A 22664-nucleotide genomic window follows, 5' to 3' on the forward strand; every position below is an offset into this window, starting at 1 on the left:
TTTTGTGACTGTATCATGTAAAACTCAAAATGATAAAAGAAAATGAAATATTAGCCAAAACTGGACTTCTAACAGAGATAAGAAACTTATCTCTAATTAAAAAAAGTATACTGTCTAAGTTCAAAATACATAAAAATACATATTCCTAAGATCTCTTTACAGTTATGGTCTAGTGTGCATGAGTAGTTCAAATGTAGCGCATTGCTGTGAGAGTCTAAACAATGTCCATCACCCAGACATTACTTTCAAGAACTGCATTAAATTCAGAATGAAAATCTGGGAAGTTTTCATAGCTGTTAGCTAGCTGCAGAACATTCCCACATGTGTGTCCGACTGGTCTTCTTGTAAACATATCTTGAAATTCCACATAAATACTGTTTGTTACTATAAGGTCAGATCCGGTGCAGAAACGCATACATTTCTGAAGTTTAATGGTCTCCAGCTCTCTGATGAATCTTTTGAGATGATTTTTCACTTCTTTTTGTTGTGGAGTCAAATCCACAGCAAATTTCAGCAGCTGGCACACTTTTTTTGAAGTTGGTTGCAGTTCAGAGAATAACTTGGTCAGTCCCTCCGGACTGAGGGAGATATGGGGGTAGATGATCTCCCTCCAGCAGTCAATAACAAACATTGGTTTTTGGACAAGCTCTTTGTGTGCTATTTCATCAAGGATTGTAGGAAGAGTCTCAGCAGTGATTCTTTTTCTACAGCCATAGCTGTCAAGAACTTCCACAAGATCATCCAAGTCAACTGCAGAGAAATGTTTTACTGCTTCCATCAAAACATCACATTCTTGGCTGCTGACAAACTGTAGAAAGTGTGCTTTAAGATCACTGTAAACACCACTGAAAAGCACTTGTTCCAGAAAAGGGATTGCAAGTTTATTTGGAAAATACTGACATTCTTGGTAACCTTTCAAGAGTATTCGCCCAACTGCCTTCCATTTTTCAGCAGGAAAATCATGGCGAATGAATGGCACTTTAACTGTTGCACCTAGGGTGCATCGCTCATAAAATTCATGCCAGAAGCATGTGAGTACATCTCTTAGTATTCCTGACCCAGTGCCTGGTTCTTCTGTGTTGTCTGGAAGTATGCACTTCACATTCAGTGTTTTGCTCAAAATCTCTGCATCAGAGAAAGCAGTAATCATGTCATGTAAAGTGTCAGTATGACGTATGGTGATTGTTATTACGTTCTCTGAATTAGGTGGACTGAGGGGGACAAGAAAACCCTCATAGACTAATGTATCTTCTGTATCTTCTTCAGCATCAAAAAGTGGACCAAAAGTAATTTCTGGATCATCTAAAATTTCTGAACCAGCGATGACTTCATCAAAATTACCCCTGACTTCCCCCACTTGCAATGGATTAATATCACTGCCACTGCTTTCTGAGACAAACACCACTTCAGATGTCTCGCTGGCATCTTCTTCAGGAAGTTGATTCTGTTCATCTGGATATAGCGCTTTCAGTGTGAGAAATGTTTTGTCAAAAATCAATCCTTACCTGGCTGATTGAGCATGCATCAAGACATATTAAAATGGAAATAAAATTCATATTTAATTTAAAGAAAAAAAAAGTTCTAACCTTATTTATATTTTCTATTTATGCAGCTAAGACATTACATAGCATGCTTTTACCTGAATAAGATTGAGAAAGCAGAATTGGATAAGACTTTTGTCCAAAAAATCCCCTGTGAAGTGGCCATCATCCTGAAAAGTTTGAAATAAGTTCATCCAAAATTGTGCACTCTGTTTGCGTAGGGTAGCCCACCATCCTTCTATACGTTGGTTGGCCGTACTTCTTCCGTAAAGGAAACGTTTCTCACCCGCAAAACTGTCTGTGTGGTTTCTCCGTAAAAACATCTGCATTTGTTCAACCCAACCATTTTCTGTACCTCGGTCAGCACGTAACCTCACTTGAGATCCATTGACGCATGAAACTGTTTTCAGAAAATAACTTGCAATCAATTTAGGGTCATTGTATGTGAGTGAAGTTGGCGCTCAACAAATGCAATTACTCGATACCTGAATGTGCGTCAACAACACGGCCTTCGGTAAATCCTGAGAATTTCTTACTGAATAACCTACGGTCTTACAAAGAGCAAGTAACCGCCCTTTAGCCGATGTTGTTGCAGAAAGGTGCTTTTGCTTCGTGGGCCATAATTTACGTCTACCTCCTTATCAACCGGCCAAGATTACATGGCTCCCAAGGCATGCGAAAGCAAGGCCGACCAAAAATCACATGGACCAAAGATCACATGGAATGTTTATGGATGATCTGAGAACAGTCGACATTGCCTGGGACGAAGCTGAAGCAGTCGCCGCTGACCGACATTGATGGAGATCAAATCAATGTCGGTCAGCGTCCTACGCGCGGTGTAGGAGGAACTAAGTGCTAAGTGTGTAAATGTGATTGTTGTCGAAAATATGGGCGGAAATGAGCCGAGAAAAAAAGATTGTTTTGTGAAGGAAATGAAGACTGGATGAATAATATGCCTAGTGGGAGGAGCAATGGAGTATTAAGGGAGTCTGGGAGTGTGTGAGATAACATGTAGGCTGGCTCAGCCACTTGAGGTCTGTAAATAGATTTTTGTTTTGTTTTGAATTAAGTTATTTGTTTATTCTTTTTGTACATCATCCTTTATGCACCTGGGAGACTGGCAGAGTCTCAGAGTCTTGACCTCAACCTGACAGAACACCTTTGGGATGATTTAGATCAGAGACTGTGAGGCAGGCCTTCTTGTTCAACATCAATGTCTAACCTCACAAATACACTTCTGAAAGTATGATCAGAAATTTCCATAAACACATTCCTAAACCTTAAAGAAAGCCTTCCCAGAACAGTTGAAGCCGTTATAGATGCAAAAGATGGGCCAACATCTTATTAAATTCTATAGATTAAGAATGGGATGTTACTCAAGTTCATCTGTGTGAATGATCCAAATACTTTTAGCAATATAGTGTGGCTCTTCTTTGTTCTTCCTGACAGTTCATTTTTGTCCTTGGAGGGGCTCTCGTCTACCTGCTTGATAAAATTTAAATTAACTTTGTAATTCCATTTGTGTGCATGTATTAGGTTTAAACATCACCAATGGCAAATAGTGTTTAAATACAGTCATACATGTTTAAGTAGCTCAAAGCAGACATTGAAAACAATGAGACTTGAACTGAGTTGCATGCTTTTTATTGAATCAATTTTCATAAATGCTCTCCTTATATTGGCATTTATTTTGTAGATATTTAATGATTGCTTTAATAATATGGGAGGACATATCTACATCCCTCACACACAGACTGATTTATCACAGCAGTGTGAAGCTTCTCTTCCTGCGAACATGATGTCCAGCAGCTGCGGTGCAGTCCGTCTTGGTACACCCACACTGCTGCACATACATGTATGTGAAGGAGGCACTGTTTCCATTTGGGCAGACCAGGTCAACAGTGCGATTGCTGAAGTTTATCTCCTTACAGCATGAGCAGGAATGCTCCATAGCTGCTGCTGCTTCAGAGTACCTGAATAAAGAAGAATATGTGTTAAATTAATACTTAAACTATATAACAGTACTTTTAAAAACTTTCCAGGGTAAATGTAATATTATCCTTACATGGTGTAAGTGTTGCAGGATCCTTCACAATATGGCATATCTACCTCCTGGGCAGACCAACAATTGTTGTGTGTAATATTGATTTTCATGAACATTAACTTGCATGGCTTCTCCAAACCTTTTCATAAAGAAAGCGCAGTTAGCCTATTTTAATTTAAGTATCTTAAACCCAAAACAAACTAACATGATATACTCACAAATTTTGCAACACCCGTTTGCTGCAGTTTGAATTGTTTCCTAACGAGGAAAATATACAACATTAACAAAATTTGTTCAACTTCTGTTCACTCCGATAAAATATTAAAAACAGGGATACTTACAGGTTGGCAGTTGCTCTCATTGAATACTGAGCAGACTGTGTGTGAAGTGCTTATTGTTAAGATCTCACCATTCTTAACACATTTATATTCATCACACTTATTCTCCGATGGTGACCAGGTTTCTCCTTGCTGAAGATAAATGAGACAGATATATATATACACACACATACACTTGTAAAACAAAGCAGGGCCTAGCAAAAAAAAAATCTGGGAATCACTGGTTTAGACTAATAAACATAAGCATGTGGCCTTGCAGCCAACTTACAGACAAGAGTTGCTTGGCTCCGTTAATGTTGACAACACAGTGTTTCTGTACACACTTCCCGCAGCATTCATCTGAATCACTTTCCACATATCCATATCCCTGATAGATAAAGAGAGGGGGCACATTTTGGTTGCCAAGTGCAATACAATAAGGCTTCATCTACAGTGCTTTTGTTTAAACTGGGGTTTTCTTACCATATCACAAGTTTTGTTACATTCCTGATCCTTACAAATTACTTTGAATACATTAGAATTTTGTTCAGCCACGCAGGTGCAATCCTGACATACAGACCCAGGAACTGAAGAACCAGGCTAGCAGATAAACAGAAAATAGTCGTACAGAATTATGTGAAGCAGAAATCCTTAAAGACTAAAAAGATAACAAATCACATGCTTCTTCTTTACCTGATATTCAGTCTCATTGTGAACACAAACCTTTTTAGGTACTGGGAAAAAGTAAAAAAAAATATTACGATAAGTGACAATGCTAATGTTACCATTAAAAATTTGACTAGCTGACTAGTCTAAAACTAAGAAACACTAAGATATCAACCCAAATTTGAGAACAATTGTGTCAAATGTCAAAACCTCATTAAACAAAGCCATTTGAAACCACTAATCACATTCTTCATTAATGAACCATGTGCTTAACTGTGCAACACCTTACATCATGTGTTAACAACATTGCAGGTTATACTCTGGACAACGAAGAAGAAAAACAACTAAAATAAGCTGATGTTAAATAAGATGTAAAAACACTTTAAAACAAAATGTTCATCTATTATTAACATAAGACAAATTAACATCCAAAAAACCTAATAAACTGCAACTTACAGTGTTGTGTATTGTGCTGTGCAATATGAACGATGTACGCTCTTCAAAAATTCATGACAATAAATGTCATTCATTTCAATAAAAGTTAAAATCTAAAATAACAAAATGATAACTCATCCATACATTTTCTTCTTATTATCTGAAATTGGGTCATGTAGGCGGTAGTTAAGCAGGGGAAAGTCCAGAGCTGTCACCTCCTCCAGCTTATCTGAGATTAGTTGATCAGGCCAGCCAAGAGACAGCATTGTCCTGTGTTTATGCCAGGGCCTCCTTACAGTAGAAAATTCCTGGTTGCAACAACTCACCCAAGAGACACCCACCTCAACTGGCTTCTTTTACTATTTTGTGGAGGAGCGGGGGCTTTACTCTGAACCCCTCACAAATAATTGAACTCCTCACCCTATTGCTAAGGGAATGTCCATCAATCTTTGGAGAAAGCCTAGTTCCCTTCATTGTTGTAAACAAAAATTTAAAGGAATTGGGTTTCAATTAAAATGTAAAACAATTCCATTAAATGATTAGTATGTCTTGTACTGACTAGTGACAATAGCATTAGCAATTAGTCAGCTGGTCACACAGACTCCCTACTTACCACACGTCAGTTTTGAACAGCATTTTCCCTCAGGAACAGTAACAACTGGGGTTTCTCCAATTGAACAGGTCCTGTGTATGTCTCGGCAACTGCTAGGTTTACACTCTGTGAAGATGATTAAACAATTATTAAAAGCCACGTTCAAGAATTAACATCAACCAAAAATAACTAACAAATTAAACACAAATGTATGCCTTGATGCTACAAGTCTTACGGCAAACAGGGATAGAGCAGCATGGGTCTGATGGATCAGTTTGGTTGATGAGGAAAAATCCATCATCAGAGCATTCTGTAATTTTTGGTTTTGGGCACTGCTTAGGCTTGCAAGACACACTCTTTGTAGATTCTTCACAGGTGCAGTTCTGACATTTTAGCTCAAATCTTTCATTGAACTGAAAAAAAAAAATACATATTACTTAGGTTTACTTTCTAAGGACATTTAATTTACTATTTGATGACTGTCTCTTGCGGTTAAAAAATACAGGTTAGGATTTTAACAGAAGACTTTGCTCACCTCACGTGAATTACCGTTAGTATCAAGACATCCTGTTAAAGCACAAGTATTTAAGTATAGCAGTTTCCTATGTTTCAAGTTTTCCTCCACACCCCCACACAAATCAAAAGCATCAGAATATTGCACATTCACAAAAATGGTAAAGCTTGGGCTATTATGCCACACTTACCACATGTTTTCACACATATGTTGGAGTGTTTGCTGAAAAGTATCATTCCTTCAGGACAAAAGCATCCCTCAGTAGTGAAGTTCATGGTGGGTTCATAAGGACTAAAATATTCAACCATCGAAAAAGAGCATTATGCCTTTTAAGTTGCTAAAATATTGCAGTTGCCGTGTTATTAATATTTCTTTTTACATATTTTTTGTGGTCCAGTAAAAAAAAAAAAGGGTCAGTAAACGTCTGATCTACTGGCCCTTGTTACCCAGTCAGTGCAAAATGTTACGTTAATGACTGTACCACAAGACAAATAATTCAGTAATAGTGGTAATATGAAATGCAAACAAGTAAGTGTGTCAAATAGAACAACAGATACACTATTGGAAGACTAAACCTGGATGTCTGTTCGAAAACTGATGGACACTTTGAATTTAAACTACTTTAACAATGGATAAATGGGTAAATTAAAAAAAAAAACATGTGGTGGTAGAGTGCAGTTTTTGCTCAGTTGTGTGAGGAGAAGTGAGTTATTAAGAAAACATCACTAACTCCTTTAGTAATAACAATACTTGTAATAAGTGTATCCTGTTTGTAGTTTTGTAGTGGAGACCTGGAGACCTGGCTCTGCCCTGTGCACCTATGATCTACAAGCACTATGACAACAGTAATAAAGATACATTCATTAACCTTATCCAAATTGTTTAACAGCTGTATAGGTTACAAAGTCGTGTTTGTTTTATTTACTGTTTAAATCTTTTCCCCTAAGAAACACATCTATAGGACACTCTATAATTGCTTCTTAAATAAATTTGTACTGCCCGCTATGACCATAGTCTAAGGAAATGCTTGGGTACTCAATTAAAGCCTTTTCCATTATAACTTACTTGTCTTCACAGGTTGGCTGATTTGCAGGACCACAATGTTTATAAACCTTTTTTGATGGGCAGGCACTGTCTGTCCATGAAATATAAAAAAAAAAACAATAAAAACATACATACATTTTATTGTATAACATGTATGGTAGTCTGTTTGTGTGCTAATTGCCATAAGATTAAAAAAAATATTACCTCCAACAATCCCAACATTTACAATGAAATAATGCAAACTTGCTTACCACACCACTTTTTTGTTTTGGTGTGGTTCCTCCAGTAAATGCAAACTCCAGCCTGAGCACAGGCTGCAGCATAAGTCTGTAAACTCGTACATAGAACTTCTGTTTTGTTAAGATTGAGGCAATCAAAAATGCAACCTTTGTAAAAATTTTCTGGAGAGACAAATGGATGGCACTCTGCAAAGAGACTGTAAAAAAAGACAAAAATGAAGCTTTTGTGTCTTAAATACAAACAGTATGGAAGTAAACTGCTAAATAATGTCTACCTGCTCTTAAGCAGCTCACACATGGAGTCATTCGTGCACGGAGATGGAGGTGGAGATGTAGATGGAGATGGAGATGGAGGTGGAGATGGAGATGGAGGTGGAGGTGGTACAGTACAGTTGCGTCGGCCAATTTCTTTTGCAGTCCAGTGGTCAGCCATCACTGCACAGCTTTCCACCAGCTTACCTCCAGGCAACATGCAGTCATCAGCCTGATTATTGTTGCACGTTCCTGACAGTAATCATAAAAATTTAATATTTTTGTTTGCCTGAAACCACGGATTAAGCAATGTGGCTACTTAAGAAGGAGCTCTTACCACAATGACCCTGGGTGTTTTTGCCAAAATATTTATATGGAAGATTAATACTGAAACCAGTCCATCCAAATGTAATGACCACTTCTAGTGAAGTGATCTCCAAAACTAAGTCCAAGCCTGAATTCATGATCCTAATGCCATCGTGAAAATAAGGTAGTTTCAGACGTACTTGATGCTCCAGTGCCTACAAAACAAAAAAGTGAAATGGTAATAAATTACAATATATACTCTAAAACAACATCTAGCTTTTCTATTTGGTTCCCTCATATCTTTGAATCCTTTAGAGAAATACAAATAAATGCTGTGTATGAAAAGAAATATCAACGCAATAACTGTGAATCATTGGAGTGCCTTGTTTTACCTCCAAATCTGCTCTTCCAATTAGGTTATGGTTTGTCAAATTGAAAACATGGGATCCATAGGAAATAATTATAGATCGAGGACAGGAAACGTGTAAAGCAGGATCACACAACACGTTATCAATGTAAACCTTTAAGTGATGCTTTGCTACAATTTCTTCCATTAAAACATAAGTACAGTTTCCTTGATAACTGTAGTAAAGTCCATCAAATGTGATGTAATGTGGATCTCCCCACCCTTCACATACACCTTAAAAGAAAGAAAAAAGTTTAATATCTAAAATGTACTTTTAATAAAGTGAATGGAAAACTACTTTAACCACAGTAAAACTTACAGTCACAAACGTAGTGTTGACAGCAATGGTACTCATCATAGATAAGAACTGCTTTGTTTTCATTGGTACAAGTTATATCCTTAATAGGTGGACATTCATATGGGACTATTTCAAATTGATTTTTGCCTATGCCTTTTGCCATAGTGCAGTTCCCAAGATGACAAAGCCCTTTATCCTGGCATAGAGGGAGAAAAAGTCCAGTATCTTAGCTAGGTCTGTTTCAGAAGGGTATGCTATATACATATTAGAAAACAATATAACAGAGATCCAGAAATTAAAGTACATGTTTGTATCACTTTAAGTTGGTATATACTCATACCGTTTCTGTACCGGGACAATATGAAGGTTTGGTAGTTGTTTTTGATGTTGGGGTTGTAGTAGTTGGTGTTGTAGGTGTTGGTGTTGTAGTGGTTGGTGTTTCAGTTGTAGTTGTAGACTGAGTTGGCGTGGTTGTAGATGTTGGGGTTGTAGTAGTTGGTGTTCCTGTTGTGGTTGTTGTAGATGTTGGGGTTGTAGTAGTTGCTGTTCCAGTTGTAGTTGTAGACTGAGTAGGCGTGGTTGTAGATGTTGGGGTTGTAGTAGTTGGCGTTCCAGTTGTGGTTGTTGTAGATGTTGGGGTTGTAGTAGTTGGTGTTTCAGTAGTAGTTGTAGACTGAGTTGTTGTTGTAGATGTTGGGGTTGTAGTAGTTGGTGTTCCAGTTGTAGTTGTAGATTGAGTAGGTGTGGTTGTAGATGTTGGGGTTGTAGTAGTTGGTGTTCCTGTTGTGGTTGTTGTAGATGTTGGGGTTGTAGTAGTTGGTGTTCCAGTTGTTGTTGTTGTAGACTGAGTAGGCGTGGTTGTAGATGTTGGGGTTGTAGTAGTTGGTGTTGCAGTTGTAGTTGTAGACCCAGTTGTCGTGGTTGTAGATGTTGGGGTTGTAGTAGTTGGTGTTCCAGTTGTAGTTGTAGACTGAGTTGTTGTTGTAGATGTTGGGGTTGTAGTAGTTGGTGTTCCAGTTGTAGTTGTAGACTGAGTAGGCGTGGTTGTAGATGTTGGGGTTGTAGTAGTTGGTGTTCCAGTTGTAGTTGTAGACTGAGTAGGCGTGGTTGTAGATGTTGGGGTTGTAGTAGTTGGTGTTCCAGTTGTAGTTGTAGACTGAGTTGGCGTGGTTGTAGATGTTGGGGTTGTAGTAGTTGGTGTTCCTGTTGTGGTTGTTGTAGATGTTGGGGTTGTAGTAGTTGGTGTTTCAGTTGTAGTTGTAGACTGAGTTGTTGTTGTAGATGTTGGGGTTGTAGTAGTTGGTGTTCCTGTTGTGGTTGTTGTAGATGTTGGGGTTGTAGTAGTTGGTGTTCCAGTTGTAGTTGTAGACTGAGTAGGCGTGGTTGTAGATGTTGGGGTTGTAGTAGTTGGTGTTCCAGTTGTAGTTGTAGACTGAGTAGGCGTGGTTGTAGATGTTGGGGTTGTAGTAGTTGGTGTTCCTGTTGTGGTTGTTGTAGATGTTGGGGTTGTAGTAGTTGGTGTTTCAGTAGTAGTTGTAGACTGAGTTGTTGTTGTAGATGTTGGGGTTGTAGTAGTTGGTGTTCCTGTTGTGGTTGTTGTAGATGTTGGGATTGTAGTAGTTGCTGTTCCAGTTGTAGTTGTAGACTGAGTTGTTGTTGTAGATGTTGGGGTTGTAGTAGTTGGTGTTGCAGTTGTAGTTGTAGACTGAGTAGGCGTGGTTGTAGATGTTGGGGTTGTAGTAGTTGGTGTTTCCAGTTGTAGTTGTAGACTGAGTAGGCGTGGTTGTAGATGTTGGGGTTGTAGTAGTTGGTGTTGCAGTTGTAGTTGTAGACTGAGTAGGCGCGGTTGTAGATGTTGGGGTTGTAGTAGTTGCTGTTCCAGTTGCAGTTGTAGACTGAGTTGGCGTGGTTGTAGATGTTGGGGTTGTAGTAGTTGGTGTTCCTGTTGTGGTTGTTGTAGATGTTGTGGTTGTAGTAGTTGGCGTTCCAGTAGTAGTTGTAGACTGAGTAGGCGTGGTTGTAGATGTTGGGGTTGTAGTAGTTGGCGTTCCAGTTGTGGTTGTTGTAGATGTTGGGGTTGTAGTAGTTGGTGTTTCAGTAGTAGTTGTAGACTGAGTTGTTGTTGTAGATGTTGGGGTTGTAGTAGTTGGTGTTCCTGTTGTGGTTGTTGTAGATGTTGGGGTTGTAGTAGTTGCTGTTCCAGTTGTAGTTGTAGACTGAGTTGTTGTTGTAGATGTTGGGGTTGTAGTAGTTGGTGTTCCAGTTGTAGTTGTAGATTGAGTAGGTGTGGTTGTAGATGTTGGGGTTGTAGTAGTTGGTGTTCCTGTTGTGGTTGTTGTAGATGTTGGGGTTGTAGTAGTTGGTGTTTCAGTTGTAGTTGTAGACTGAGTTGTTGTTGTTATACAACATTTTACCCTGATCTCGTAGTTAAAGCATTTTCCAGGATTCCTTGGCTGATCCTCTTTTTTACACATTAACCCAATTTTTAAATCACAGGTAACAACTGGCCTGTCTTTCTTCTTCATAAAAGAGTTCAGATGGTCAGTTAAATTCATTTCAGGATATTCAGTTGACCTACACTCTATCTCCTTGGGATTGTCACAAATTACTTTACCACTGTCTTTGATGTTCTTGTATGATTCAATGTCATTTCCGTTGTTCTTTTTAGGGTTATCTTCATCATACCATGGTGACCAATAACAATATTCTGTCACAGTTGACTGGCCCATTGTAGTAGTTGGTGTTCCAGTTGTAGTTGTAGACTGAGTTGTTGTTGTAGATGTTGGGGTTGTAGTAGTTGGTGTTCCAGTTGTAGTTGTAGACTGAGTAGGCGTGGTTGTAGATGTTGGGGTTGTAGTAGTTGGTGTTCCAGTTGTAGTTGTAGACTGAGTAGGCGTGGTTGTAGATGTTGGGGTTGTAGTAGTTGGTGTTCCTGTTGTGGTTGTTGTAGATGTTGGGGTTGTAGTAGTTGGTGTTTCAGTTGTAGTTGTAGACTGAGTTGTTGTTGTAGATGTTGGGGTTGTAGTAGTTGGTGTTCCTGTTGTGGTTGTTGTAGATGTTGGGGTTGTAGTAGTTGGTGTTCCAGTTGTAGTTGTAGACTGAGTAGGGCATGGTTGTAGATGTTGGGGTTGTAGTAGTTGGTGTTCCAGTTGTAGTTGTAGACTGAGTAGGCATGGTTGTAGATGTTGGGGTTGTAGTAGTTGGTGTTCCTGTTGTGGTTGTTGTAGATGTTGGGATTGTAGTAGTTGGTGTTTCCAGTAGTAGTTGTAGACTGAGTTGCTGTTGTAGATGTTGGGGTTGTAGTAGTTGGTGTTCCTGTTGTGGTTGTTGTAGATGTTGGGATTGTAGTAGTTTGATGTTCCAGTTGTAGTTGTAGACTGAGTTGTTGTTGTAGATGTTGGGGTTGTAGTAGTTGGTGTTGCAGTTGTAGTTGTAGACTGAGTAGGCGTGGTTTGTAGATGTGGGGTTGTAGTAGTTGGGTGTTCCAGTTGTAGTCGTAGACTGAGTAGGCGTGGTTGTAGATGTTGGTGGGGTGTAGGAGTTGGTGTTCAGTTTGTGGTTGTAGCTGAGTCAGGGGGTTGTGATGGTGAGTTGCATGTTCCAGTTGCAGTTGTAGACTGAGTTGGCGTGGTTGTAGATGTTGGGGTTGTAGTAGTTGGTGTTCCTGTTGTGGTTGTTGTAGATGTTGTTGTGGTTGTAGTAGGTGGCGTTCCAGTATAGTTGTAGACTGAGTGGGCGTGGTTGTGTGTTGGGGTTAGTGTGTTGCGTTCCGTTGTGTTGTTGTCGTGTTGGGGGTGAGTGTAGGGGGTGTTTTCGGTCAGTAGTTGTAGCCTGAGTCATTGTTGTGTGTTGGGGTTGTGTAGTTGGTGTTCCTGTTTGTGGTTGTTATGTAGATGTTGGGATTGTGTAGTTTGCTGTTCCGTTGTAGTTGTCAGCGGTTGTTGGTTGTGTGATGTGGGGTTGTCGTGTTGGTTTCCGTGGTGTTGTGGATTGGTCGTGTGGGTGGTTGTACGTGGGTGGTAGTGGTGAGAGTTGGTAGTGTGATGGGTGTTGTGGTGTTCTGTGTTTGGGTGTTGTTGTTGGTTGAGGTTTGTCGTGTTGGTGTTTACGTTGTAGTTGTGACTGGAGTTGTTTGTTGTTTACAACATTTCCCCTGATTCTCGTGTTGCGCATTTTCCCGAGTTCCTAGGCTGATCCCTTTTTTACACATTACCCATTTTTAATCACAGGTAACAACTGGCCTGTCTTTCTTCTTCTAAAAGAGTTCAGATGGTCAGTTAAATTCATTTCAGGATATTCAGTTGACCTACACTCTATCTCCTTGGGATTGTCCAAATTACTTTACCACTGTCTTTGATGTTCTTGTATGATTCAATGTCATTTCCGTGTTTCTTTTTAGGGTTATCTTCATCATACCATGGTGACCAATAACAATATTCTGTCACAGTTGACTGGCCCATTGTAGTAGTTGGTGTTCCAGTTGTAGTTGTAGACTGAGTTGTTGTTGGTAGATGTTGGGGTTGTAGTAGTTGGTGTTGCAGTTGTAGTTGTAGACTGAGTAGGCGGGGTTGTAGATGTGTGGGGTGTAGTAGTTGGTGTTCCTGTTGTGGTTGTTGTAGGTTGGGGTTGTAGTAGTTTTGGTGTTCCAGTTTGTAGTTGTAGACTGAGTAGCGTGGTTGTAGATGTTGGGGTTGTAGTAGTTGGCGTTCCAGTTGTGGTTGTTGTAGATGTTGGGGTTGTAGTAGTGGGGTGTTTCAGTAGTAGTTGTAGACTGAGTGTTGTTGTAGATGTTGGGGTTGTAGTAGTGATTGTTTCAGTGTAGTTGTAGACTGAGTTGTTGTTGTGTAAGAGTTGAGTGTGGTAGAGTTGGGTGTTCCGGTTGTGGTTGTTGTAGATGTTTGGGATGGTAGTGAGTTGCGTTCCTTGTGTTGTAGACTGGTAGGTTGTGGTTGTTAGATGTTGGATTGTAGTAGTTGTGTGTTCCTGTTGTGGTTGTTTGTAGATGTTGGGGTTGTAGTAGTTGGTGTTCCTGTTGTGGTTGTTGACTGAGTTGTAGTTGTTATACATATCCCCTTGGGTGTACAACAGTTTACCCTGATCTTGTAGTTTAAGCATTTTCCAGGATTCCTAGGCTGATCCTCTTTTTTACATATTAACCCAAATTTTAAATCACAGGTAACAACTCTCTTCTTCATAAAAGAGTTCAGATGGTCAGTTAAATTCATTTCAGGATATTCAGTTGACCTACACTCTATCTCCTTGGGATTGTCACAAATTTCTTTACCACTGTCTTTGATGTTCTTGTATGATTCAATGTCATTTCCGTTGTTCTTTTTAGGGTTATCTTCATCATACCATGGTGACCAATAACAATATTCTGTCACAGTTGACTGGCACATTGTAGTAGTTGGTGTTCCAGTTGTAGTTGTAGATTGAGTTGTTGTTGTAGATGTTGGGGTTGTAGTAGTTGGTGTTCCAGTTGTAGTTGTAGACTGAGTAGGCGTGGTTGTAGATGTTGGGGTTGTAGTAATTGGTGTTCCGTTGTGGTTGTTGTGATGTTGGGGGTTGTAAGTAGTTTGGTGTTCCAGTTGTAGTTGTAGATTGAGTAGGTGTGGTTGTAGATGTTGGGGTTGTAGTAGTTGGTGTTCCAGTTGTAGTTGTTGTAGATGTTGGGGTTGTAGTAGTTTGGTGTTTCAGTAGTAGTTTGTAGACTGAGTTGTTGTTGTAGATGCTGGGGTTGTAGTAGTTGATGTTTCAGTTGTAGTTGTTGTAGATGTTGGGATTGTAGTAGTTGCTGTTCCAGTGTAGTTGTAGACTGAGTTTGTTGTTGTAGATGTTGGGGTTTTGTCAGTAGTTTGGTGTTTGTCCAGTGTAGTTGTGATTGAGTAGGTGTTGGTTGGTGATGTTGGGGTTTGTGTAGTTGGTGGTTCCTGGTTGTGGTTGTTGTAGCTATTGGGTTGTTAGTTGCTGTTCCAGTTGTGTTGTGCCTGAGTAGGCGTGGTTGTAGATGTTGGGGTTGTGAGTCGTGGTTTTCAGTAGTAGTTGTAAGACTGCAGTTGTGTTGTAGATGTTGGTGTTGTAGTAGTTGGTGTTTCAGTTGTAGTTGTAGACTGAGTAGGCGTGGTTGTAGATGTTGGGGTTGTAGTAGTTGCTGTTCCAGTTGTAGTCGTAGACTGAGTAGGCGTGGTTGTAGATGTTGGGGTTGTAGTAGTTGGTGTTCCAGTTGTAGTTGTAGACTGAGTAGGCGTGGTTGTAGATGTTGGCGTTGTAGTAGTTGGTGTTCCAGTTGTGGTTGTTTGTAGACTGAGTTGGCGTGGTTGTAGATGTTGGGGTTGTAGTAGTTGGTGTTCCTGTTGTGGTTGTTGTAGATGTTGGGGTTGTAGTAGTTGCTGTTCCAGTTGTAGTTGTAGACTGAGTAGGCGTGGTTGTAGATGTTGGGGTTGTAGTAGTTGGCGTTTCCAGTTGTGGTTGTTGTAGATGTTGGGGTTGTAGTAGTTGGTGTTTCAGTAGTAGTTGTAGACTGAGTTGTTGTTGTAGATGTTGGGGTTGTAGTAGTTGCTGTTCCAGTTGGGGTTGTTGTAGATGTTGGGATTGTAGTAGTTGCTGTTCCAGTTGTAGTTGTAGACTGAGTTGTTGTTGTAGATGTTGGGGTTGTAGTAGTTGGTGTTGCAGTTGTAGTTGTAGATTGAGTAGGTGTGGTTGTAGATGTTGGGGTTGTAGTAGTTGGTGTTCCTGTTGTGGTTGTTGTAGATGTTGGGGTTGTAGTAGTTGGTGTTTCAGTTGTAGTTGTAGACTGAGTTGTAGTTGTTATACATATCCCCTTGGGTGTACAACAGTTTACCCTGATCTTGTAGTTTAAGCATTTTCCAGGATTCCTAGGCTGATCCTCTTTTTTACATATTAACCCAAATTTTAAATCACAGGTAACAACTCTCTTCTTCATAAAAGAGTTCAGATGGTCAGTTAAATTCATTTCAGGATATTCAGTTGACCTACACTCTATCTCCTTGGGATTGTCACAAATTTCTTTACCACTGTCTTTGATGTTCTTGTATGATTCAATGTCATTTCCGTTGTTCTTTTTAGGGTTATCTTCATCATACCATGGTGACCAATAACAATATTCTGTCACAGTTGACTGGCACATTGTAGTAGTTGGTGTTCCAGTTGTAGTTGTAGACTGAGTTGTTGTTGTAGATGTTGGGGTTGTAGTAGTTGGTGTTCCAGTTGTAGTTGTAGACTGAGTAGGCGTGGTTGTAGATGTTGGGGTTGTAGTAGTTGGTGTTCCTGTTGTGGTTGTTGTAGATGTTGGGGTTGTAGTAGTTGGTGTTCCAGTTGTAGTTGTAGACTGAGTAGGTGTGGTTGTAGATGTTGGGGTTGTAGTAGTTGGTGTTCCAGTTGTAGTTGTTGTAGATGTTGGGGTTGTAGTAGTTGGTGTTTCAGTAGTAGTTGTAGACTGAGTTGTTGTTGTAGATGTTGGGGTTGTAGTAGTTGATGTTTCAGTTGTAGTTGTAGACTGAGTTGTTGTTGTTGTAGTAGGTATGGTTGTAGCTTTAGTCGTCATCTGTTCACATTTGCCAACGCAGCTGTTTGTATTCTCATCAAATATGGGCTTGTCGTCTGGGCATTTAGGGTAACAACCTGAATAATTGACCATTTAAAACTGAGTCACAATAGGTTACAAAATTAATTACATTTCTGCACTAATCTCAATTTGTTGTGAATTAAAAAAAAAAAATCAACTTTTACAGCACAGTTGATAATAAGTTTAATATAAGTTATTTTCTGGTAATAGTTTCTTACAGAAATGAATGACAGTAGAAATGTATCAGTTCCACTTACCTTCTAGCTTGGATATAAATTTACTACAATTTCTTTCTTTATAATTACAGGTCCTGCATAATATGGGCGGAGGGCAGTATTCATAGTGCCATGTACATTCACCTGGTTTATTGTAGTAATCACAAAACACAGCTAGGAAAAAAATAAAGAAAAAGGTGTATGAATTTTATAATGACTGGCTTTTCTGAATAAAATTTAGCTTTTAAATAAAATTTCTCTTGCAACTTTTCAGGAAATGTTAATATACTATTTTTCTTACGTTTCAGTTAGGTCATTTCCTTTAATTTGTTTTATTAATATAATAATACATTTGATTTAAAAAGCAACTTTTAAGAGACCAAGGACATTTAACAATAGAATAAACCACATTATAGACAAAATGAAGAACAATAAAAACAAAAAGCACAAGATAAAATAAACAAACAAGAGGTTCACAGTGATTTGAACAGATGGGTTTTGAGTTGAGATTTAAACTGGAGGAGAGAACCAATGTTTCTTATGTCTGGGGGCAGAGAATTCCCCAGCCTGGTAGTAGAATAGCTGAAAGCTATGCTTCCCGTGGTGCTGAGGAAAAAAGAAGGCACATTAAGTTGGATAAAAGAAGAAGAAGACCAAAGTGAGAGGGCAGAAGAGGTAGTGCTTAAAAGGTCAGAAAGGTAAGCGGGAACAAGGTTATTAAGGTCCTTGAAGGTGAGCAGAAGAAGTTTGTATATTATTTGGAATTTTACAGGAAGCCAGTGAAGTTCATGCAGAACAGGGGTGATGTGCTGGTAGGAGGGGGTTCTGGTAATAATGTGAGCAGCAGAGTTTTGAACCAGTTGAAGCTTCTGGAGGGATTTTTGGGGGAGACCATGCAAGAGAGAATTACAATAGTCAATGCAGGAGGTAACACGACTATAGACAATGGACGTAGACTGGGTGGTAAGAGAAGGACATAATCGGTTAATGTTGCATAGATGGAAATAGGCAGAATGGGTGAGATTATTGATGTGAAATTTATAGGGTAGTGAACTGTCTAGGATGACACCAAGGCTCTTAACCTGAGGTGAAGGGAAAACTCTGGAGTTATCAGTAGTGAGTGAGAAATGATTTGCCTTCAAAAGGTTGGATTTAGTTTTGTAATCAGCTTAAGAGAAACTTAAGAAAAGCTAAACCAGGATTTTAATTCAGATAGGCATTCTGTAAGGGAAGAAGGTGGGAGGAAGGAATCAGGCCTACAGGATAGATATAACTGGGTGACATCAGAAAAACAGTGAAAGTGAAGAAAATATTTGTGGAAAATGGTGCCAAGAGGGAGGATGTATATTATCAGGGGAAGAGGTCCTAAGACTGAACCTTGGGGTACACCAGAAGTGACTGGGAATAGATGAGAGCGGAATGATTTGAGTTGAATAAACTGAGAGTGGCCAAGTAGATATGATTGGAACCAGGCTTGGGGTGTGTCAGAGATGCCAAGAGAGCAAAGTCTGTTTAGAAGGATGGAATGAGAGATAGTGTTGAAGGCTGAACTCAGATCCAAAAGGACAAGAATGTTAAGAAGACCAGGGTCAGCTCTGAGTAAAAGATCATTAGTAACTTTAAGTAAAGCAGTTTCTGTACTGTGACATGAGCGAAAAGAATATTGAAATCTCTAGTAAATATTCTGATTATCAACCAGGTGTGAATGAAGGTTAACTGCAACTGTTTTTTCGAGTATTTTCAAAATGAAGGGTAGATTAGAAATCAGATGGAGGTTGTTAAAGTTTTTAGGATCCAAGGAAGGTTTTTTCAGAATAGGAGTGACTGAAGCAGTCTTGAATAAGGACGGAACGATACCGTTGGTGAGTGAAGAGTGAATGATAGCAGAGATGAGTGGGAATAAGGAAGAGAGGCAGGATTTCACAAGCTCTGTAGGCAGAAGATCAAGATGACATGTGGCAGGCTTTGATTTGCATATGAACTCAGAAATATCAGATATATCAGGAAGATGAAAGGTGAAAAGGTTTCAAATTGGAGAAAAGGTTCTGAAGAGGGGGTAGACACAAGATTCAAACTGAGTTTCTGGTGAATGCAAAACAAGTACATTCTAACAAATAGGGTTAAACCTGTCTCTGTGGAAGGATGAAGAAGACACAAATATATGGGTCAAGTAGAAAAAGTAACTGAAGTATGCCTTTTAGCTTAGTTAAAATTAAAATTTAACCAAAGGTGAGCACATCAAAAGAGACAGCCTGTAGTTAAATCATTTTCTACTATTTGTAGGTTGATTCTCCTTTTTTACACATACAGCATTATCAAGCATTATCATAGGTAAAAGCTGCCTTTTGTTTCTCTTTAAAGTAAGGTTCACTATACAGTTATTTTCAGAATAGTCAGTTGAGCTACACCCAAGGGAAGGGCAGGAGTAGTTAGTGTGGATTTACAGTGTTGAGATTTGGAAAGGGAAGAAGACAACAGATTATAGTAATTGACAACTGGTTAAAACAGTAGTCAAAAAGAAGCAAGGTAGCAGAAAAACAATCACAATAAACCAAAAGTAAAGAAATAAACCCACCAAACTAAGCACAGGCACAACCATCCTACTAAAGATACAATGGAACCCTGTGAACGCCAGAGGACAATCACACAGCAACATGAGTGATCGCATCAAACTTTTCAGAGGAAAACACAGGACTTATGGGTAACGAATATCAAAAGAATGAGACACAAGAGGGAAGCACAGCTGGGACTAAGCTAACAAAACAAGACAGGGAGGAAGCAAAACTGAATACATTAAACAAAGGACGTGGGACTATCAAAGTAAAAAAAAAGGAAGCAAGAGATGCACATAAAGACACAGAATGACACTTGCACCAGAAACAGACATGAAAACATACCAGACTAAGGAGACACATGGAACACAGGGGAAGCTCAGAAAACAGAACCATGAATCACAATAAATCAAAGAATATTAAATCAGAAATACAAAACAGTGGGTCACTAGACTCAGGATCATGACTGAAACATTAAGAAGTATCAAATACAAATCCAAACCTACAGACATAATAAATGACAGAACCTTTGATCTGTTTTTTTTTCACTTGTCAGTGGTTTTATGTTAGACATAAGAGGAAACACTTATGTCTTATATAAAACCACTACCCTGACATTTTCAAAAAATTAAAGTTTACAAATGGTTTCAGTTCAGCTTCTGAGGTCTATAGTAGATTGGAACATTAGAACAACAGCACAGTCTAATGAGCGTGGAAAGAAAACAGGAGGGATACTCCCACAAGGCTTAAAGCTTAAATCACCATTTGACCCTAGAACTGAAGAAGCTTATCGGATGAGAGGTGAAACATCTTCAAGCAACTTAAAAAAGTCCAGACGCATTTCTTTCCAAGCTCCTTAGACTATGATGACCTGGATGACTGAGAACCTTCACAGATACAAACATACTTTGTGTAATTCATACGAGTAGCATGAAATAACAACATAATGTTGAAATGTTGCAGATGTACCTATTACTTGCATAGGTCCCATTTCTGTATAACTGTATATCTCAGATTTCTGTAAAGTTATTTATTTCATTTTCTGTATAGTTTTTCATATTTATATCCTGTTCATATCCTGTACATAGCTTGTACTCACTACAGCCTGTACATACTTATAGTTATAGAATATTCACAACATACTTCATACCGTGTACATTATAACATACCATAATAGACCCATTTCTGTAATATACTTACATATCTATATTATTGCTAATATATATTGTAATATATCTATATTACTAAAGCACTTCTGGATGGATGCAAACTGCATTTCGTTGCCCTGTACCTGTGCATGTGCAATGACAATAAAGTTGAATTCTATTCTATTCTATTCTAAAATGTAACCATGTCCAGAAAGGGATAAAAGCTTATTATAATCTAAGATTAAAGAGAAAACATTTTACTTACGACAGATCTCTGGAGTTCTCCATGCAACACAAACACCGGCCTCAGCACACGCCTGAGCATAATTTTTAACTGCTGTGCAAAAACATTCACAGTCTCCACCGATGTCGCAGCCACATGACTCTCTCACACAGTTTTCATAATATTTAAGGGGATCTATCTGTTCAATGATTAAAATGTGATAAACATTTATTAACAATATGTATTTTAGCACTTGAATTAACTTGGACAAATTACAAACAAATTACCTTTTTGTGGCACTCTTTGAATATTGCCTTTTTTATAATATCACACTTTTTTTCTGCCCAGGTTTGTCTGGTCGGTGTACAGGTGTCAAGATTAGGTCTCACATCTGGGTATTTGCTGGATGTTTTCCAGCTGTTTGCAAATTCAAAAGGATTGCTCACTATCAGCTGACCCTGGGTGGTGAAGTCATTCTGTGCATTGCCATCAAAATCTCCACACTGGCCGCACACTTTACCCTGTACAAACAAAATAAATTAAAAATTCATTTTTTCACACATGAATTCTATGCTTTGGTAATTTGGTTTAGCTTTTTAAACAACATGTACTGCCTAATCTATTATGCTGCTTTTAATTTAAAGGCCAAGAATTAAGATGGCAAGACATATCTGATTTTCAGGAAAGCAACAGCATATTTTTAAGTTTCTGCCCAAAGAGTAGTAACTTTTTCCTTTGAAGAAAAGCCTTCAATTTGAAAAGAAAAACAAAAAATTCAAAAATGTCACAAGAGATTAGTTTTGCATGAAGTAACTAAACTACATGCAAGTAGGTAATCAATTTGAGTTCACGCGTGCCAAATCTCTGGATGGACCTCAGATTTCTAATGATTTTAATGAAATTGAATGTATCAAGTAAAATATACTAATCTATAACTTGTAATATTTAAACAGTAGACGCAAACACAAATCTGCACGTGTAAAATTTCTCATATAATAAATTTAATTCAACATATAAACAGGTCCTGGTGCATGACATTTTCATATAAATAGTTTAGTCTTTTGTTAAACTTTGACTTTCTGTCAGGGGCTGGGTCTGTGACCCAACATTTTGAGTTCATTTTGTTTTTTTCTTTTATTTCTTATATTATATTGAAATTATGCTTTGTTCTTGTGTTGCAGTCATTAGTTGGGATTAATTGGAGTTTGTTCTAATTCATTCTTCCATCATTCTTGTCTTCTGTGTCAATGTAACATGTGTTCTTTGTCTACATGTTTTATGTTATCCAGCTTATGTGTCATGTTTAAGCCTCTCAGTGTTTTCTGGGGGTTTTTTTTTGGGAAAAGTCCTGTTTTTCTATTTTCAGTGTGTTTTAGTTTCACTTTCCCACTGTCGGCATTATTCTGATTTGTGTCAGCTGTTTCCCCCATGTGTTTCCACCTAACTCATTATCCTCCTGTGTGTATTTAGTCAGCATGTCTTCATTCAGTCTTTGTCACGTCGTCTATTTTTATTGTCCAGTCATAGTTTTTTACAGTTTATGTTTAGTTCAATCTTGCCCCAAGTGATCACGCTTTGTAATTTTGCTTTTCATGTTTATCAGCCACAATAAACACCACCATTATCGGACTCATCTCGGGCGGGGATGAGTCTGTCTACAGAAGGAAGGTTGAACGTCTGGTGTCCTGGTGCAGCTGCAACAACCTGGTGCTAAATGCACAGAAGACAGTGGAGATTATTGTGGACTTCAGGAAGCACACAGCCCCACTCCCCCCCATCATCCTAACTGACATCACCACTGTGAAGTCATTCCACTTCCTGGGTACCATCATCACCCAGCACCCAAGTGGGAGCCCACAATCACCTCAGTCATATAGAAGGCCCAGCAGAGGATGTACTTCCTGAGGCAGCTGAAGAAATTCAACCTGCCAACACGGACGATGGTGCAATTCTATACTGCAATCATTGAGTCCATCCTCACCTCCTCTGTCACCGTGTGGTATACTTGAGACACCATCAGGGACAGAAACCACAGCGTGTTGTGCGCTCTGCTGAGAAGGTGATTGGTTGCAGACTCCCATCTCTACAGGACCTGTACACCTCCAGGACACTGGGGCGTGCAGCTTGGATCTCAGCTGACCCTTCTCACCCTGAACACAGTCTGTTTGACCTGCTCCCCTCAGGCAGGAGGCTCCGGTCCATTCGGACCAGAACCTCTCGTCATAAGAACAGTTTCTTCCCTTCTGCTGTTGGACTCATGAACAATAACCATATGACTGCTCCCACC

At 39.1% G+C, this 22664-nt stretch overlaps 1 protein-coding gene across 1 annotated transcript in view; it reads right to left on the minus strand.

Moving 5' to 3' along the window:
* Positions 1–3169: 3169 nt before the first annotated feature.
* LOC120730489 (mucin-2) overlaps positions 3170–22664 on the minus strand; it is a 78146-nt gene continuing 58651 nt past the window's right edge. Inside the window, exons 23-48 of the mRNA XM_040026894.1 lie at positions 20665–20898; positions 20420–20576; positions 16497–16628; positions 15134–16295; positions 14107–14168; positions 13840–14052; positions 10446–11166; positions 10154–10240; positions 8995–9832; positions 8676–8850; positions 8343–8590; positions 7982–8165; positions 7668–7896; positions 7405–7589; positions 7175–7244; positions 6300–6400; positions 6131–6162; positions 5831–6008; positions 5617–5721; positions 4596–4636; positions 4386–4502; positions 4192–4290; positions 3927–4055; positions 3804–3843; positions 3607–3724; positions 3170–3514 (exon numbers count right to left, since the gene is read on the minus strand). Of these exons, the coding sequence (XP_039882828.1) occupies positions 3304–3514; positions 3607–3724; positions 3804–3843; positions 3927–4055; positions 4192–4290; positions 4386–4502; positions 4596–4636; positions 5617–5721; positions 5831–6008; positions 6131–6162; positions 6300–6400; positions 7175–7244; positions 7405–7589; positions 7668–7896; positions 7982–8165; positions 8343–8590; positions 8676–8850; positions 8995–9832; positions 10154–10240; positions 10446–11166; positions 13840–14052; positions 14107–14168; positions 15134–16295; positions 16497–16628; positions 20420–20576; positions 20665–20898 (5868 nt within the window). The 3' untranslated portion in view covers positions 3170–3303. The remainder of the gene's footprint in view (positions 3515–3606; positions 3725–3803; positions 3844–3926; positions 4056–4191; positions 4291–4385; positions 4503–4595; positions 4637–5616; positions 5722–5830; positions 6009–6130; positions 6163–6299; positions 6401–7174; positions 7245–7404; positions 7590–7667; positions 7897–7981; positions 8166–8342; positions 8591–8675; positions 8851–8994; positions 9833–10153; positions 10241–10445; positions 11167–13839; positions 14053–14106; positions 14169–15133; positions 16296–16496; positions 16629–20419; positions 20577–20664; positions 20899–22664) is intronic.

The sequence above is a fragment of the Simochromis diagramma genome, unplaced genomic scaffold, assembly GCF_900408965.1.
Source record: "Simochromis diagramma unplaced genomic scaffold, fSimDia1.1 OVJJ01000293.1, whole genome shotgun sequence".
NCBI lineage: Eukaryota > Metazoa > Chordata > Actinopteri > Cichliformes > Cichlidae > Simochromis > Simochromis diagramma.